Source organism: Chrysemys picta, chromosome 25, assembly GCF_011386835.1.
Source record: "Chrysemys picta bellii isolate R12L10 chromosome 25, ASM1138683v2, whole genome shotgun sequence".
Lineage (NCBI taxonomy): Eukaryota > Metazoa > Chordata > Testudines > Emydidae > Chrysemys > Chrysemys picta.
The window spans coordinates 15,899,522-15,916,082 of record NC_088815.1 but is presented as its reverse complement, the minus strand read 5'-3'; the positions used below and the strand labels follow the sequence as shown (position 1 = coordinate 15,916,082).

General features: G+C 62.1%; 1 protein-coding gene across 3 annotated transcripts in view; it reads left to right on the top strand.

Moving 5' to 3' along the window:
- Positions 1–16,351, top strand: part of PIK3R2 (phosphoinositide-3-kinase regulatory subunit 2) — a 36,223-nt gene extending 19,872 nt beyond the window's left edge. The window contains exons 3-16 of one of the 3 annotated variants that reach the window (XM_005279012.5): positions 3,229–3,321; positions 3,988–4,050; positions 5,231–5,362; positions 5,534–5,735; positions 6,524–6,609; positions 7,048–7,153; positions 7,416–7,514; positions 7,990–8,170; positions 8,980–9,105; positions 9,524–9,666; positions 9,951–10,127; positions 10,492–10,563; positions 11,230–11,400; positions 11,611–16,351. In XM_005279012.5, the coding sequence (XP_005279069.2) occupies positions 3,229–3,321; positions 3,988–4,050; positions 5,231–5,362; positions 5,534–5,735; positions 6,524–6,609; positions 7,048–7,153; positions 7,416–7,514; positions 7,990–8,170; positions 8,980–9,105; positions 9,524–9,666; positions 9,951–10,127; positions 10,492–10,563; positions 11,230–11,400; positions 11,611–11,803 (1,844 nt within the window). In that variant the 3' untranslated portion in view covers positions 11,804–16,351. Of the gene's footprint in view, positions 1–3,228; positions 3,322–3,955; positions 4,051–5,230; positions 5,363–5,533; positions 5,736–6,523; positions 6,610–7,047; positions 7,154–7,415; positions 7,515–7,989; positions 8,171–8,979; positions 9,106–9,523; positions 9,667–9,950; positions 10,128–10,491; positions 10,564–11,229; positions 11,401–11,610 lie in introns of those variants that run through there. The other 2 variants (XM_005279013.5, XM_065578605.1) reach the window with 2 other exon arrangements.
- Positions 16,352–16,561: the final 210 nt, after the last annotated feature.

The following is a 16,561-nucleotide window of genomic DNA, read 5'->3' as shown; positions in this document are numbered from 1 at the left end:
GCGCAGTCAGCGGTGGGGGGCAGGAGAGGAGGACGGGGAAGGCAGTGGGGGGGGGAGGAGGACGACAAGGAAGGTGGGGGTCCAGCGGGGGGGGAGGAGGCGGAGGGGAAGGTGGTGTGGGGGGAGGAGGAGGAGGAAGGTGGGGGTCCAGCGGGGGGAGGCGGTGTAGGGGTAGGAAGACAAGGAAGATGGGGGTCCAGTGTGGGGAGGGAGGCGGTGTGGGGGGAGGAAGAGGGGAAGAAGGTGGTGTGGGGAGAGAGAGGGAGGAGGAGGGGAAGGTGGGGGTCCAGCAAGGGAAGAGGATGAGGAAGCCATAGGCAGCTGGCAGGACCACGGTGCCCTCCTGGACTGAACTAGCCCCTTACAAAGAGCCCTGCCAAGATGCAGTCCTGAGCAGTGGAGAGCTGCGCTGACCCCTTTCCTGGGCACACAGTGGGCATGGTCGGGGGCGACCCCTCTCTCTCCCCTCCTGGCCCTAAAACTGAAGGGTCACAAGCCATTCCTGGTCTGGGGCGAGGGCTCAGCGTCTGAAATGGGCAACAAGTGGCAGCTGCCCTGTGCCAGGTGAATGCCAGGGCTCAGCGGGCTCGGGTGTGGCTATGCCCTGGCAGGCCGTGTGTGAACGTTTCTGGCTAGGGACTGTATGTGGCAGTGCCCCCCCCTTGCAGCAGTGCTCATGGCTGCGGGAGGCAGGTCCTCAGCCAGCCAGGACCCACAGCCTGGAGGGACTCCAATGTGTGCAGCCTTGTGTAGCTTGGGCACGGGGTGACGCTGCAGCTCTGGACCTACCTGGTGACTGCTTCAGCTGAATGCAGGGAGCCCGTGGTGCCCAGGAGGGCCAGAGAGACGAGCCCCACGGTGACCCTGCCTAGCTCCAGTGAATGCAGCCCCGAGCATGAGAGCTTGTAGCCGGGAACGTGTGGTGAGTCGCTGGGTCTGGCTGCATCTCACAGGCGAGGAGCTGAGGCCTTGCCCTGGAAGCGTCTCTGCAGCAGCCCCAGGTTACAGTCTGGACGGCACACTAATGGGCATGGCTTAGCATTCATGCACAGAACACACTAGCTTGTCTGGGACTGCCAGGGACCCTGGCCGGGGGCCGAGGCTGGGTTGGTGCCAGCAGTGTGTGGATGCACTGAGGGAAGGCAGGCAGTGCTTTAATGCCCTACATCTTTCCCATGGGTCTAAATCTCCCATTTCTAGCCCTGTTGCTTCCCAGGCCCGGGAGTGAGGAGCCAGGGAGCTCTGCGAGCTCTTCACGGCGCTCGGAACGGTAACAGACGGTGAAGCCAAGCACTAGCCCACGTAGTCTGGGCGAGCTGGGAGCCTGTGGAAGCGTGTTCGGGTCTGGCAGCATCCTGACACACCCAGGTTCTGAGTCAGCGACTGTGATGGGCTTGCTCCCAAATAGTGACCGTGTTCTTCATCTGTAACCAGCCTTGTTCCCAGCACAGAGCCCTGCCCATGTGAAGGACGAATCGCTACAATAACTCGCTGTTTGGCCCTGGGATGGCTGTGCCACGCAGCCGCGGGGCCTGCGATTCAGCAGCCTTCTGCTTGCGTCTCTGAGGTGGCCGGGCTGTCCAGCAGACGCTGCAGGGCCCAGCGTGCTTGGGGATGTCACGCTGAGACCTGTAATATCTGTGGGCCCTGCTTCCTCCCTGAAGAGGAGGGTTCCAGACATCAGTTCTCTGGGTCCTGGCAAGTTGGCCTGGTGTGACCCCTCTGCGTACCCAGCAGGCCTTGCGATTGGCGTGCAGCACTCGAGCAGGGGTTCCTGGCCCGCCTGCCGAGCACAGACTCCTGTGAGCTACGATGCAGACGCTAAGCAGGGTTAGGGACAGTCTTGGAACCCCGCAGTGCAGCCCTAGCCTGGAGCTGGAGCAGAGCGAGAGAAAGCAGAGGAGAAAACTGCACGAACTAGCTCACCCTGGTTAGATTTCAAGCCTTGGTGCGTGCAGCAGTCTCGTGCTCAGTTGGTATCTGCGGTTAGGGCAGGGGGGTGGGGGTCCCCTGACTGATCCTCCAGCCCCTGGGAAGGGTGAGGGGGGACCTGGGCCCGGGTCTCTGCAGGGAGTGCTGGGTAGCAGCTCCTACGGGACGGGACACTGGCGCTGCTGCCTGGGGGAGGCAAAGGGCCAGTTTCCATGTTTAACAAGCAATCAAGGGCAGGAATGTGCTGACATGGCATTCTCTCTGGAGCTGAGGATTAAGCCTGGCTCCCTGCAGCCAGCTCCTCCCCCCTCCCCAGTTCCGCCAAGCCCCCCTTAGCAGCCAGGGCCAGGCCCTAGATCCGGGCCTGGAAGATTTGGATACTGCATTAACCCTTCCTGTGCCTGGCCGGGTCAGTCTGGCAGGAATTCATGAGTCTTTCCTCCCCTTGGCTGGGACGGGGGCGCGTGGCTCTAAGGAGTGAAGATGGGGAGGGTTTTATCCTTCCCCCGGAACATCCCCCTCCCTCCTGCCATTGCAGAAGTTTGCTAGTTTAGAACTTCCCACCAGTGAGCCCTGGCTAGCGGGAGAGACACAAACCTGGGGTCTGACCCAGGCCCAGCCTGGGCTGTGCTCAGTGGGCGACGTGGTGGGTCTGGTTCCTCTGAATGTCGTGCCCAGTTCGGTTCTGTCGCGGGGTGCGCCACCGCTTCCTAAACGCCTGAGCCTCAGGAAATTCTATCCCTGCTTGCAAAAGAATTGTAGCATTGCCCTCGGCCAGCAGCTCTGGCTCCACATGGCCCCTCTCTCCTCCCCCCGCCCCAGTCAGCCTGCCCGGAGTGGAAAGTAACTTAGCCCTCCCCTGAGCACCAGCCCCGCAGTGTGCGAATCCCCCCCAGGGGCCCTCCCTGCCATCCTTCCCCCAGCCCTCCATCAGGTCTCCAGCGGGGCACCTCCTAGGCCCCTGGCTTGCTGCTAGCACAAGGACAGCCAGGATCAGGGCCTGGTTGTGCAAGGCCCTGGACAGGCAGGATGAGAAGCTCCCTCTCTCCGGGGCACTGGATGGCCTGCGGCACCTTGGCTTGCGGAGTCCCTGCTGAAGGAGCCAGCTGCCGACCTGCCCCTGGGTGCTGGAGCGTCGGGTCGGCCCCCCCACTGGCTGCGGGCCCACCAAGCCGCTGCCGTGGGTTAGAAGCAAGCCGTGCAGTCAGAATTAGTCCTGCGGCCTCGGCGGAGGCCTCTGGCTGTCGGGTGCTACGTGGGCTCTAACTGCTCCCTCTCCCCTGCTCTCTCCATCAGGTTGGCTCCTCCCGGACCTGGCGGAGCAGTTCACCCCCCCTAAAGTCGCACCCCCGCTTCTGCTCAGGCTGGTGGAAGCCATTGAGAAGAAAGGTGAGAGGGGGAGGGGAGGGGATTGGGGTCCTGAGCCCCCGTGTGAGCAAATGGGCAGCATCCATTATTAACCCCTTCTCTGCCAGGCTCCCTCCAGGCACAGCGACTCCGCTTAGCCGCTGGAAAGCTGTGCTGGGAACGCCCGGCAGGCGGCAGGGAGCCGGACATCCTGTCAGGCTCGTTACCAGGACGGGTCTGCGCCCTGGCAGCCCAGCTGGTGCCACCACAGCGTGAACTCGCCATGGGACTGTGGCCATGTGCCTAGCTATACGCAGCATGTCCAGGCACTGACCCTTGGCCCAACTTGGCAACCGCTGGCCCAGGAATCCTATACTAGTCCAGGGCTGGCGTGTGGCTAGTTTGGAGGCCAGAACTTAGGCTGGGTTTCCTAGTGGTCAGGGACCCAACAGATTGCCGTTTTCCCGAGGTGAGGGCCCAAACGCTCTGTCTCTAGAGTCTGTTAAAACAGCCCGATTGGAGGCTGGTTAGCCCTGGTGCAGCTGACGTGACTGAAGCCCTGATCTGCTGGGACGTGGCTGGTGGGCAGGGAATGGAGCTAGCTTTGGGTTAATAACTGCTGTGGCTGCAGCTCAGAGATTATCAGCACTGCTGAAGTGGCTGCCTCTATTCACAGAGCTAACATAAACCGTCCTGCACTTCCCACAGGCTTAGACAGTGAGATGTTATACAGGACGTCTGGCTCGGAGTTGAGACAAGCACTGAAGACCGGTAAGAACCAGTTCTGTACGGAGGGGAGGCGAGCTGGGTCAGATGGATGAGATTAGTGGATGTGACAGCGCCAGCAGTAATGAAATCCAGGCCAAGCTTGTCTTCTGTCCTCAGCAAGTTGTAACTCCCAGCAGCCGGCTGCATGGGAGAGGACAGGCCCATCTTGCTGTGTTGGTGTAATTGCACACAAGTGTCGCTTTCAAGGCGGTTGCACTTTCCTGCAGCTTGGCAGGAGGAGGAGGAGCCTTGTGCAAGGGAACGTGGACACGAGTTCTGCTCATTGGTCACGGGGCCTGGAACTGATGTCGCAAGCCAGCTCCTCCTGGCTCTCCTGCTACACACTGAGCATGGTGGGCCCTGTCCCCTCCCCAGCCAACTCTGTGTTGATGGCCATGCTCCCACGCTGCCCTGGCAAAGGGCTAAATGCTGCTTCCTCAGCTCCAGGCTGCCCCAGGGATCAGCTCAGCCGTGTCACTCGGGTTCCCGGCTCATGACGCCGTTTGCTCACTTCCTGCACATGCAGCTGCAATGGCAGCTGATCTCGCTGTGCCGGCTGCCCTCTTGGCTGGGCCCTCGGGGTCCAGGTTCAGGGAGATGGTTCCCTGCTCTCCCCCGGACTGGGGTGCAGCCTCCTGGGGGTCGCTGCTGCTGCTGTGTTTCCCCAGGGCTGCCTGATCCTCCTTGTGTAGAGGTCTAAAAACGCAAAGGCCCTAAACCAGCTGGAGCAGGGAGTCTCTGGCCTGCCTGACGCCCGCTCCCTGCCAAGCAAAGCCAGGCTCTGGGGCTCTCTGCTGGGAGTGAGTAGAGGAGCGAGCGTTTGTGCTCATGCCAGTGGAGTTGCACTGGGCCGCGTGGAATTTGCGGGGCTCTTGTCCGGGCTGGGGCGGCGCCGCCGCCGTCTGTGTCGCAGAGCGAGGCCTGGATGCCGGGGAGCCGCTGGGGATGGGAAGCGGAGAGTGTGTCTGTCCTTGGCAGCTCTGCCCTGCGCCAGGCCCTGAGACAGACCCCTCCCATATGCCACCTCCTTGTTGTGCTCCAGCAGCAGCCGCTGCTGTGGATTCTGGGGCCTCTCGTGCCCCCACGTTCCGCGCTGGGGAAACTCTGGGCACATCCTCTAAAGCTGAGCTGGCCAGGGAGCCGCCGGGGGCTGCCGCTGTGAGGGTCTGTTTGCTCTGTGCAGATTGGGTGCTGGGCGACGTGGAGCCGCTCGACGTGCATTCCCTGGGCGAGGCGCTGCGGGGCTTCCTGCAGGACCTGCCTGCTCCCGTGGTCCCGGCGTTGGCGCATGGCGAGATCCTGCGCATCCTGCAGGGTAAGGGCTGGGCTGCGGGGGGAGGGGAAGCTAACGGGCAGGAAGCGGGGGAGGGCACTGATGGGCTCCAGGGCATTAACCCCGGTGCACCAGAGGCAGGTGGGTTACAGTGCTGGAGCGTGAGGTAGGCCTGGCCCCTGCCCTTCCAGCGTGTGTCTTGCTTCTCTCCAGAGATCCCGCAGCCAGAGAGCTGCAGGAAGCAGCTGCTGCTGGCGCTGGAGTCTCCTGCGGTCCCTCTCCAGAACCTGCTCACCTTGCAGTTCCTGCTCCACCACCTGGAAAAGGTGTCCCAGCAGGCCGAGAGCAACGGACTCCACCCTCGGGCCCTGGGCGAGATCTTCGGCCCTCTGCTGCTCCGGCTACCTGGCACCAGGTACGTGGACTGGGGGCTTGCGTCTCACCAGTGGGCAGATGGGCGAGAGCAAGACATGGCTGGTGGTGCTCTGCCCAGGAGCCGGCCTGCCAGCTGCCACGGGCCGGGTGTCTGAGCTAGGGGTGTGCAGGAGCCCGGAGTGCAGCTGAGGGCCCTGTATTCGACCCCCTGCATGGTGACGCTTTGCAGGCAGTGACCCCTGACCTAACCCCATCACACCCAGACGGCGCTGCCTCCTGCACCAGCATCAAGGGTAGACGAATGGGGTCAGCCCCTCGCTGGTGGTCTGTAAAGAGACCCTGACTTATCAGCAGCTCATCTCCAGCAGGGCTGTGAGCAGTGGGCGCAAAGCCCAAACCGTAACAGCCGGTACCTCCCCATGGCCTCTGGCAACTCCATCCCGCAGCTGGGTTCCTGTTCACCCCCAGAGTGGAGAGCTGGGGCCACAGGCTGCGGGCAGAGATGGGACTAGAAAGTGGGGAAGACCCTGCGTCTGTCTATCAAGGAGCTTGCACTTTGCTAGCTGTAGGCCAGGCTCGGTGAGCTGGGAGCAGTAGAATGAAGTTCCCTCCCCTCTCCACCCCGAGGTTACAGGCTGTCTGGATAATGCAGCATGCTGCACTGCTCATCTGAGAGTGCACCCCAGAGCCAGTGGGGGGGGGGGCTGGGGCAATGAACCCCCGCCCCCTCTGGCTCAGGTTACAGCCCAGCACCTGCCGCCATGCCTCCTTCCCGGGTCTGTTGGCATCTCTCCCAGGTGCTGATTTCTGGTCCCTGTCTCCCTGCAGTGCAGAGCTGAGCCCCGATTTCTCAGGGCTCTTCCTGGAGACGCTTCTGCAGGCGAAGGACTCGGAGCCGGAACAAGTGCCACCAGGTACTGAGCCCCACAAGCTGCAATGCCCTGGGGTCCTTCCAGGCTGCTGGTCACTTCCTGGGTGGCTTAGGGAGGAGGTGGCCGTTCAGCCTCCCACCAGGGCTGTGTGTTTGGCTCGTTCCCGTCAGCCCCGTCACGGAACGGGCACCGCGCGGGGACTCACTGAACTGGCCCGAGTTGGTCTGGGCGCAGAGACGGTCTCTCCGGCGCGCTGAGAGACGCTTGGGGGGGGCATTCGGGAGTGGGTGCTGCTGGAGGACGCCGCTTCGGGGCTCTCGAGGTGGCACCTTCGGCATGCCCAGCACCAATGCGGTTTGGCGCCCATTTGGAGCTGTGCCAGGGCAGCCCGAAAGCAGGGCGTGGGGTGCGGTTCTGGGGCTGGTGGCGAGCAGATCCTGGCCGGAGCAGGGCCCCAGTGCTCACCCAGCTTTCTTGCAGCTCTGCCTCCGAAGCCCTCAAAGCCGAAGCCCGGTGGAGCCAGCCTGGCCAATGGGAGCAGCGCGCCCCTGCAGGAGGCGGAGTGGTACTGGGGCGACATTTCCAGGTACCAGGCTCTTCACACCGCGTTCCCCTGGGCAGCGGGCCAGCGAGAGCGCCCCCCACCGCCCCTGGGTAGCTGTTAGACCCCCGGGAGCTGCTAACTGCGGGGGGGGGGGGGGAGAGCTGTTTGGGGATGTGTGGGGCAGGGCTGGGGTCGGGCAGGGTGAGATTGACTAATCCCTACGCTCCAGCCCCCCATGGGCGAGGTGGGTTCTGTGGGTCGTACCCTGGCGGCTGTGACCACTTGTGCCCTGTCCGATCCCCAGGGAGGAGGTAAACGAGAAGCTGCGCGACACGCCTGACGGCACCTTCCTGGTCCGCGACGCCTCCAGTAAGATCCAGGGGGAGTACACGCTCACGCTGAGGTACGTGCGCCCTGAGGCTGCGCTGGGGCAGCAGGGCCGCTAGCCGTACCCCTAGGTAGAGCTGGGCGGCTGGCCAGGCTCTGCCCGCTGTACACTCTCTGTCTGGTGCTTCACTGCCCCAGGACTAGGACCCTGAGCCCCATGTGTCCCCAAGCTCGTGGTGCTCTGAGTCCCAGCGTGGAGGCAGGGCTGCAGCCCCGATAGCCTGCCAGCTTCCAGACCAGACAGGCTCGCCCGCTCCCCCGGTGTCTGTGAGGGGCTGGGGGGGAATGATGCAGGGTGTGCATGTGGGGGGGGCGGAGGTTCGTCCTTGTCCCATGCAAAGCCTCCATCACTCCCTGGTGCCGGACTGAGGGGACGCCCATCGGCTAGGCTAGTGCTGGGTGCTCCGAGCCCTGCCATGGCCCCCGGGGGTGTCACAAGGGGGTCTCTGCCTGGCGCTGAGTGCGTTCCCTGCCCCACTTCCGCTCTGCAGGAAAGGGGGCAACAACAAGCTGATCAAGATCTTCCACCGGGAGGGGAAGTACGGCTTCTCGGAGCCCCTGACCTTCGGCTCCGTGGTGGAGCTCATCAACCATTACCGGCATGAGTCGCTGGCCCAGTACAACGCCAAGCTGGACAGCAAGCTGCTCTACCCCATCTCCAAGTACCAGCAGGTCAGGCTGGGCCGGGGGATGTTCTGAACCCCGTGGCCGTTCCCCAAGCTGAGCGCCATCCGTGTGAGCACAGGGGCCAGCCATGCCTATGGCAAGGGGGCGTGCCCAGGGCCCGGGAACAGGCCAATGCTGGATTGCAGGTCCCTGGCTGAGCTGTCAGCGGATCCTCCTGCCTCCCTGGCGCGTGAGAGGCCCGGCTGCCCAGAGGACGCTCTTTGGCCAGGGAGCCAGCCAGGGGAAAGGGGAGCCACATTTGCATGGCGTCCTGGGACGCGCTCCTCCCGGCCCAGCTGCATCCCCTGAGCCACGGGGGGCTCGGCCCCAGCCTGACGCTGACGTCCAAGGGGCTGTGGCCAGGGTGGAGGAGCTGGGGCTGCCCAAACCATCCCCTGGGCAAGAGCATGGCCTGGATAGTGGGACGCCGGTCAGCAGGGGCCACGTCACAGGTAGGGCAGGGGGCTGGGCCAGGCTGCTGAGGGGCGCAAGCAGGGATATGTGGGCAGGCCCTATGCCCCGGGGCTGCCTATTGGGGCCTCTGGGTGCCTCCCTCTGCAAGGTAATTCTGTCCTGTCCACAGAAGAGGCGGGGCTTGGCGCAGGCGGGCACAGGGCCCCACGTTGCCCTGCGGTGTCTCATCATTCCTGGTGCCCCGAGAGCTCCCCCGATCCTGGCCCTGCCCCACCTCCTTCCCTCTACCTATGGCCCTCTCACTCCTGGGCAGCGCTGGCCTGGTGGGCCTGCTCCATGTCCTGCAGCAAGAGTGCAGCAGTGCCCAGCTCTGACTCGTCCTGGGGCCTTCTGTGTGGCAGGACCAGCTGGTGAAGGAGGACAGCGTGGAGGCTGTGGGGGAGCAGTTGAAGGTCTATCACCAGCAATACCAGGACAAGAGCCGGGAGTACGACTTGCTGTACGAGGAGTATACGCGCACCTCACAGGTACCCCGGGGCCACGCGCCCGCCCCCTCACTGGTACCCCGGGGCCACACATGTCCCCTCCTCCACTGCCGTTCTGTCCAACACTCCAGCCAGCACAGGGGTGTTACCCTGCACGGCTCCTCGTTACCAGTGTGGCCTGAGCTCTGGCCAGCTTGCCCTGCTCTGTAGGTGATATGGGCCCTGGAGAGCCCTGGGAGAGCCGCGCTGGGGTGCAGATACCCAACTTGCTGGTGAAGGGGGAGGAATCAGCAAAGTGAGGGGCCGTAGGACCTCCGAGGAAGGTTCAGGCTGGGAGGGCTGGGGATCAGACCATTGCTGGACAGCCCAGGGGTGGAGTGGGGTTGGGGTGTTGCTGGGAAGGCAGGGGACTGGGCTGGGCCCCGATCCTTGGCTCACTCGGTGTGCCCGCTCTCCCCAGGAGCTGCAGATGAAAAGGACGGCTATCGAGGCCTTCAACGAAACCATCAAGATCTTTGAGGAGCAGTGCCAGACGCAGGAGAGGTGCAGCAAGGAGTACATCGAGCGCTTCCGGCGGGAGGGCAATGAGAAGGAGGTGCAGCGGTGAGGGCGTAGCCTGGCGCTGCCAGGGGCACAGGCCTCAGGGCAATCTCCGCCCCAGCCTCGGGGTCGGGCGGGGCCTGAACGGAGCAGGGCTAGTGCCTTTGCAAGGCAAACTGCTTGCGTGACTTTCCTGTCACCCAGCAGCCCTACCATGCTGCAGCTGCCCCCAGTCCTTCCCCCCTCGGCCAGCCGGCTCCAGCTGCCCGGCAGCCCTTCCCCTTTGGCTCCAGCATCGGGCCCACGTTCCCCTCCCCAGCCCGTAACTCCTGTGCCCTCCCCCCCAGGATCCTGATGAACTCCGAGAAGCTGAAGTCGCGCGTCACTGAGATCCACGACAGCAAGATGAAGCTGGAGCAGGACCTGAAGAAACAGGCCTCGGAGAACCGGGAGATCGACAAGCGCATGAACAGCCTCAAGCCGGACCTCATGCAGCTGCGCAAGCTCCGGGACCAGTACCTGGTGTAGGTGCCGCTGCCGGCCCCTTCTCCCTGCCCCGGCTCCCGGCTCTGGCCTGGGAGTGACGGAAGAAGCAGCCCCTGGGCCCTGCCATCGCCTCCGTAGCCCCAGTCGTGATCTGTCCTTGCTGCTCGCTGGCTCCCGGCTGGGCCTCCAGCCGTGTTGGGGGCTGTGGCCCCGGTGCACCCGCCCTGTGGCTCAAGGGGCATGGCCCTGCAGCATCCCCGGCCTGGGCCCCGATCCTGCCTGCTTGGCTCATTCCGTGGGGGATGCTGCCCCCTGCTGGATCAATTTGTGAAGGAGGCCGGGATGAAAAGCTGCTCCTCTCCCAGCCCTGCAAATCGCTCAGTTCTCGTCTTCCTCCCCCAGGTGGCTGACGCAGAAAGGGGCCCGGCAGAAGAAAATCAACGAATGGCTGGGCATCAAGAACGAGACCGAGGAGTAAGTGTCCCAGCGCCGCAGGCTGCTCGGAGTCCTTCCGGCCTGGCCTAGGTTTGAGTGGAGTCGCCCGAGCATTGCTTCCCCCGCGAGGCCTCCCTCTGCTATTGCAGTGCAGAGCCCTGCACACACGGCCACCCCGGCGCCGTGTTACAGAAGGGGGAACTGAGAAGCAGAGCGGGGCAGGGACGTGCAGCCAGACAACGGCTGGGAGCAGGAGCTCGCAGTCCCCAGCCCTGTGCTCGCCCCAGGCTGGCTGTCGAGCTCCTTCTCACTGGGTATCAAGACGTGATGCAGCTGCCCATGTTTCAGGTGCTTGTGTCAGCACTGAAGGTGCCGCCGTGGCAGGGGCTGAGGGCTGCAGGCTCAAAGCTGATACCAGGCCCTGAGGCTGTCAGCCTCCCTCAGGTTACCGTGAGAGCCCCCTGCATGCCTCGGATGCCTTGTGGAGCAGGGGGCTGGGGACTGAGCCATGGGGAAGGTTCAAAGGCCCAGAGGGGTATTTGGGAAGGTCCTGGCGAGGCACCACTCTAGGCTAGGGGCTCCTGCATAGCAACGTAGCTGTGTGTGTGAGAGTGGGGGGGGGAGCGGAGCTGGCCTAGCTTCCCCCAGCAGCGGGCGCACACCCTGTGGGGGAAGGGTCTGCTCAGCCCCGGGCTTGCCTTGCAGCCAGTACTCCATGATGGACGACGAGGAGGAGCTGCCGCACCATGAGGAGCGCACCTGGTACGTGGGGAAAATCAACCGTGTGCAGGCGGAGGAGATGCTGTGTGGCAAGCGCGACGGCACGTTCCTGATCCGCGAGAGCAGTCAGAAGGGCTGCTACGCCTGCTCTGTGGTGTGAGTTCCCTCCCCCTCTTGCAGGGCCACCGCGGTTCTCCCTCCCACTGCCAGCCCCAGTCCTGGGGGAGTTGGGGGGGCTGCCCCTGCGAGGTGGGAAGTGGGGGCCGCTCTCGTCTTGCCTGGCTTGCGGGAGGGGTCCCTGGCGGCTCATGTCCCCATCTCCTGGTGGCAGCCCCAGTGACTTGTGCGGTTCTGCTTCCCCGGCAGGGTGGACGGCGACACCAAGCACTGTGTGATCTACAAGACGGTGACCGGTTACGGCTTTGCCGAGCCCTACAACCTGTACGCATCCCTGAAGGACCTGGTTCTGCATTACAAACACATGTCCCTGGTGCAGCACAACGACTCCCTGAATGTCACGCTGGCTTACCCGGTCCTCTCCCAGCCACCTGCCAGATGAGCCACTGACGCAGAGCACAAGGGCTGCTGCCACCTCCTCCCCAGGCTCTGGCTCTGTCCCTTGTCTGCCCCCCAGAGCCTGGGGGATGTCGTGACCTGTTCCTGGTGTCCCGCTCGCTCAGCAGTAGAAACCCAGCTGGACGCTGGCCGATGGGGAGGCAATGCTGGGCCGTCGGCTTGGGGTGTAAAAGCCGTTTGTGACTTCAGCCTTTCCGAGGAGGAGTCCAGTCGCAGGCTAATTGCTATGGGGGGGCTTCATCTCTCCCTTCGCAGTTCCCCGGGGGTGTTTTTGCTCCCCTTCCCCCCGCTGTGTGTCTCTGTACAGCTCGGTTCCTAGTTCCTGTGTGTGCCGTGGGGTCGCCAGCCCAGCGGCCACGTCTCACGTTATAACTGAGGTGCTACCCCTGCTCCGGTGGGACCAGCCCTGCTGGGAAGGGGCGGGCAGCGCTCTCTCCTGAACCACAAGTGGTCGTTGCTAAAACCGTTCTCTCCTTTCCCTTCCCTTCAGTAATCCTGGAGTGAACGCCAGCCTTTGGTCTGAGGGGTGCCAGCCTCTCCCAGAGAGAGAGCAAGAAAAGGGGGAACTTGATCATTGAAGGGGTTGGCGAGGGCACGGCACGCTGGCTCCTTGGCAGAGATGCCAGATGTTCCATGTAACCCCTGGGTGTGGCTTGCAGGGGAGGCTCCGTTAGATTAGTTCGTTACTCACCCACCTGCCTCGCCTTGGTTGTGCCAGCTAAGCTGTGAAATCCGTGTTGGTACCAGTGCTTCCCTGGGCTGCGTCTGGGGGATGCACAGCTGTGCTTGTCCATTGCTTCTGGGGAGTCTCCTCCGTGTCACTGGTCAGAGCTCACTGTAGCCATGTAAATACGGTTATTTTATAATCAGCTGCTTGCTAGTGCCCGTTCGTATGCAGAACCCTTGTTACGACATGCACCCCTCGGGCAGCGACAGACCGAGCGCATCCCTGGGCCAGGGAGAACGGGAAGCCAGAGGTGGCTGGAATGTCAGACACGCTGCGAGCCCTATGCAGACGGAGGCCCTCTCTGCAAGGGAAGGGTGGGACTAGGCCATGCCCCTCCAGCCCCGGGGCCTCGGCATGGAGCAATGTATATGCGTGAGGTAGAACGATGTATGCGGAGCCAACTGTTTCTGAAGCACTTCTACTCCTGAGTACTGTACAGAGCCGGCACAGAGCTGAGCCCTGGGGAAGGAGCTGGGGATTTCTGTAGTATTTCCAGTCGTGTCTGTTTTAGTACGAGGGAGCAGGAGAATTGCTGTGTGTTTCCTGATGATGCCTGAGCCAGGCAGCAGTGCAGGGCATGGGTCTGACCATGTGGGGCAGGGGAGGGGGCCAGTGTTACCTACCGGGTGAGATGGGGGGGGTTCTCTTTGACAGAGCAAAATGGTTTGGGAAGCTTTCTGGGCGGGATGTGGTACCTCTCCCTCCGTGTCGGGCCTCAGTGGGCACCAGCCCCTGGCAGCGCCTGCCCCTCTGACCCAGCATGGCTGGCAGCGCCAGGGGGGTGGAGGTGTGATGCTCAGGATCCCACAGCTCTCTCCACTCAGCACTGTGCCTGCCCAGCTCTGGGGAGGTGCCACTCGCCCCCTTGATCCATCCCCAAAGGCCCCATGTTCCGTCCCAGCTGGAGGTGGACGCTTGGTCTGTGTCGGTAGCAGCAGGTGGGAGATCTCAGCTGACAGTGTCGGGAGCACGGGTGTGATCTGCTGGGGCGGGGTGTGCATACCGTGTGTGGGCGACGCTGGGGCGTGGCACAGGCTTGGATGCTCTTCGTTGTCACGACCACGTGACTCCCCCCGCCCTTCCCATGCCTGCACCATCGGCTCTGCTGTTCGTGCCCTGCTGCTCTGGCCTGGTTTCCTCTCTCGGTAAACACTGGGGCTGTCTCCAGTGTGGGTGGAGCCAAGTGCGGCAGCCTCGGGCGCTCGTGGCGCTGGGAATTGCAGGAGCTGACGTGGCCCTACGTGTGGCGGTGTGAGCATGGCTCTCTGTTCTCACCTGGGTGCACGTGCTCTATGGCATTGGTGCCTGCGCTGGCTGGAATGGACTCGGGGCTCAGTGAGCGAGTGCTGGCATCTTCTCGCCAGGCGGAGCTTGGCTGTCTGAGCACCCTGGACTCTGCGCCGGTGGACTCACGGCTGGGCCCAGCCACGTGCTGGCCAAAGTGAGCCGTGTGTGTGGGGCAAGGAGGGGGTTAGCTTCAGGCTAAGGCTCCTTCGACACCCACCCACCCCCCGGCACGGGGATGCTGAGGTTTGGATTTGGGCAATGAAGGGCAGAGCCAGTGAGTTTGTGGCCAGTCGCTTCAGTGAGTTTAGCCCAACGTGGCAGCTGTCAGTAGGTGGGAGGCGCAGGGAGGTTTTCTCCCTCGGGAGAGGCCTGGGAGATGGTGACTCAGTTGGTCAGGAAGTTCACCCCCAGCGTTTGGCTGGCTGGAGTCCATGTCCCTGCGCCAGGAGACAGCAAAGCACACGAGACCCCCTGAGGAGCTGGGCAACCCTACCTGCTCCCCCAAAAGCTGACTTGCTCTTTGAGAAATGAAGCCATAAAAATTGACCCCTCTATTGTACATATTAGTATTAATACTTAGCCACTTAGTTCCTTGCTGCTTGTGCCCGGCCTTCCCCACACCGCAATGTGGCGACTTGGCTCAGTGCCTGTCTGTGCCCTGTCTGAAGCCTGTGCTGCCAGACGGTGGGATTTTGGGGGTAGGGTGCAGTACCTGGGCTGTGGGTAGAGGCACACGGGCTGGCAGGTGTTACATACACTACATCCATTTCACAGCTGGGGATGCTGTGTTCCGGCTCCTTGCTCCTCAGCCGTGCTGTGCAGGTCTCCTCCCGTGTTTGGAAGCACCTTGTTAACTCCACCAGCGTTGGGTGTTGGAATCCTGCTGAGATTCGGAAAACCTCTCCCCTCTGCTCGCTGGTGGGCTTACCCGCCTCTCCCTGCATGGACGATTCTAGCTCCTTGGGAGAGTCTCGCCCTCTTCCCACTTTGCCTGGTCTCTCGCTGCCTGACCCAAGTCTGCTTCTCCTCAGGGGAATTTGAAATCCCCCTTTGCTCCCTGGGAGCTGAGATGGCTCCATGTGAATGCTCTGAGTGGTGGTTACACATGGCTTTACTTCTGTGCGTCTGATAGCACTGCCCTTTCTGAGTTGTTAGAACACTACTGAGGATGGAAACGTGGTCTGTGGCTGCATCCTGTACCTGTTGCAGAGGGAAGGCTCTGCTCTCCTCCAATCCAGTATGCAATGAAGAGAAACACCCACCCCACCCCTTCCCTCCCCTGGTTACTTTCTCTGATGGTGACTGACTTGGCTCTTAGAAACTTGGCTTTTTCTCCTCTTCCGGTGGAAGAACAAGCCCCTTGAATCTTTTTTTTTTAATGACGCGGCTCCTTTGGAATAAGCCGGTTGTGATTTGGTCTTTGCTTTAGCTGTTGCTGTTTATGTCTGGATTAATCCATGAGAACACTATTTTTGGACCCCCCTTGGTTGTGCTCTTCTGCCTTCAACGTCGGTCAAGGTGTGAACCAGAACCTCTTGTGCTACTAGGCCCATCTTCTGCGTGTCCTCGTCCCACCTGGCAAATGTCAAATGTCAAGCTGCAAGCCAGGGAGTCGGCTAGTTCTCCAGGCTGCCCAACATGAAATAGCCCCCAGCCAGCCTTCCCCTTTGGTCTTGGCTGCCATGTGGGGGTGGAAGAAATTGACCATATCTCCTTGAAATGGGGCTTTGATTTGAGACCAAGTGCCGGGTTCCTGGCCAGGCCCTTTGCTGGTTCCCTTGTTTTTCTCCACTCCTCCATCCATTGGGCCTCTGCTATGGGCCTGGTGACTGCGCTGCCAGCGTTACTGGTTGGGGAGGAAAGAGCACATCTTCCCCTGGCATCAGGGCAGAGGAGATTTGGGCGTGGGGAGCGGGCAGTGTCACAAGGGGAGGGGGGGAGCTGAGCCACTCCTGCTGCTTCCTGGCTCCATCCATTATATTTTGTGCAGCACTCGGGAGCTCGGGGGCAGGAGCACACAGGCCAAATTCCCAGAGTCACAGCCTGGGTGGGAGGGACAGCAAAGGAAGCCCTGGTCTAGAACCCCCTTGGCCCCAGGACCATGGGGCTTTGTGCAGGATGCTGAAATTCTGCTGGTTCTGCGGGAAGCTCTGGGCTGCATTAGTCAAGAGGCGGATTGTTTTAAGCCTGCAGCCTAATTTCATTGGAGGAAAGAGCGTGTTTGGGTTGTGAGCACACCAGAGCCTAATTCCTTGCACGGGTCCCTGCCTGCAGAGGGGGGCTGGCTGACGCGCCGGGATTTGCACTCTGTCCGAGAGGAACTTGGCTAGTGAGCACTCCTGAGGTTTTAGCTCTTACGAGATATGCAATAATAAATACTCTAATCGCCATTTCTTCTGTCTGCTAGCAGAAGCCGTTCTCTGTGCACGTTTACTAACGTACGCCCAGGATTTGTTACTGTCAGATCATTTTTGTACGGTACTTTAAACAAAGGAAGAAATAAACTGAAAGAACGAAGCTGCTGGATGGGGGGGTTAATTCTTTTTAAACGTTCTTGTCATTTCAAGAGTTTTTTCTGTGACTCCTGCCTTTTCCCCAGAGCGAGGGTTAAATTATCCCCCTGGGGAGCTCTGGTTACCTGTGCTGCAGAGAACCGCAGGTAAAACTGGCCCAGTGTGGGAGTTCCCCACCACTCGCTCTCTGGCGGGCAGCACCCACCGCCTCTGC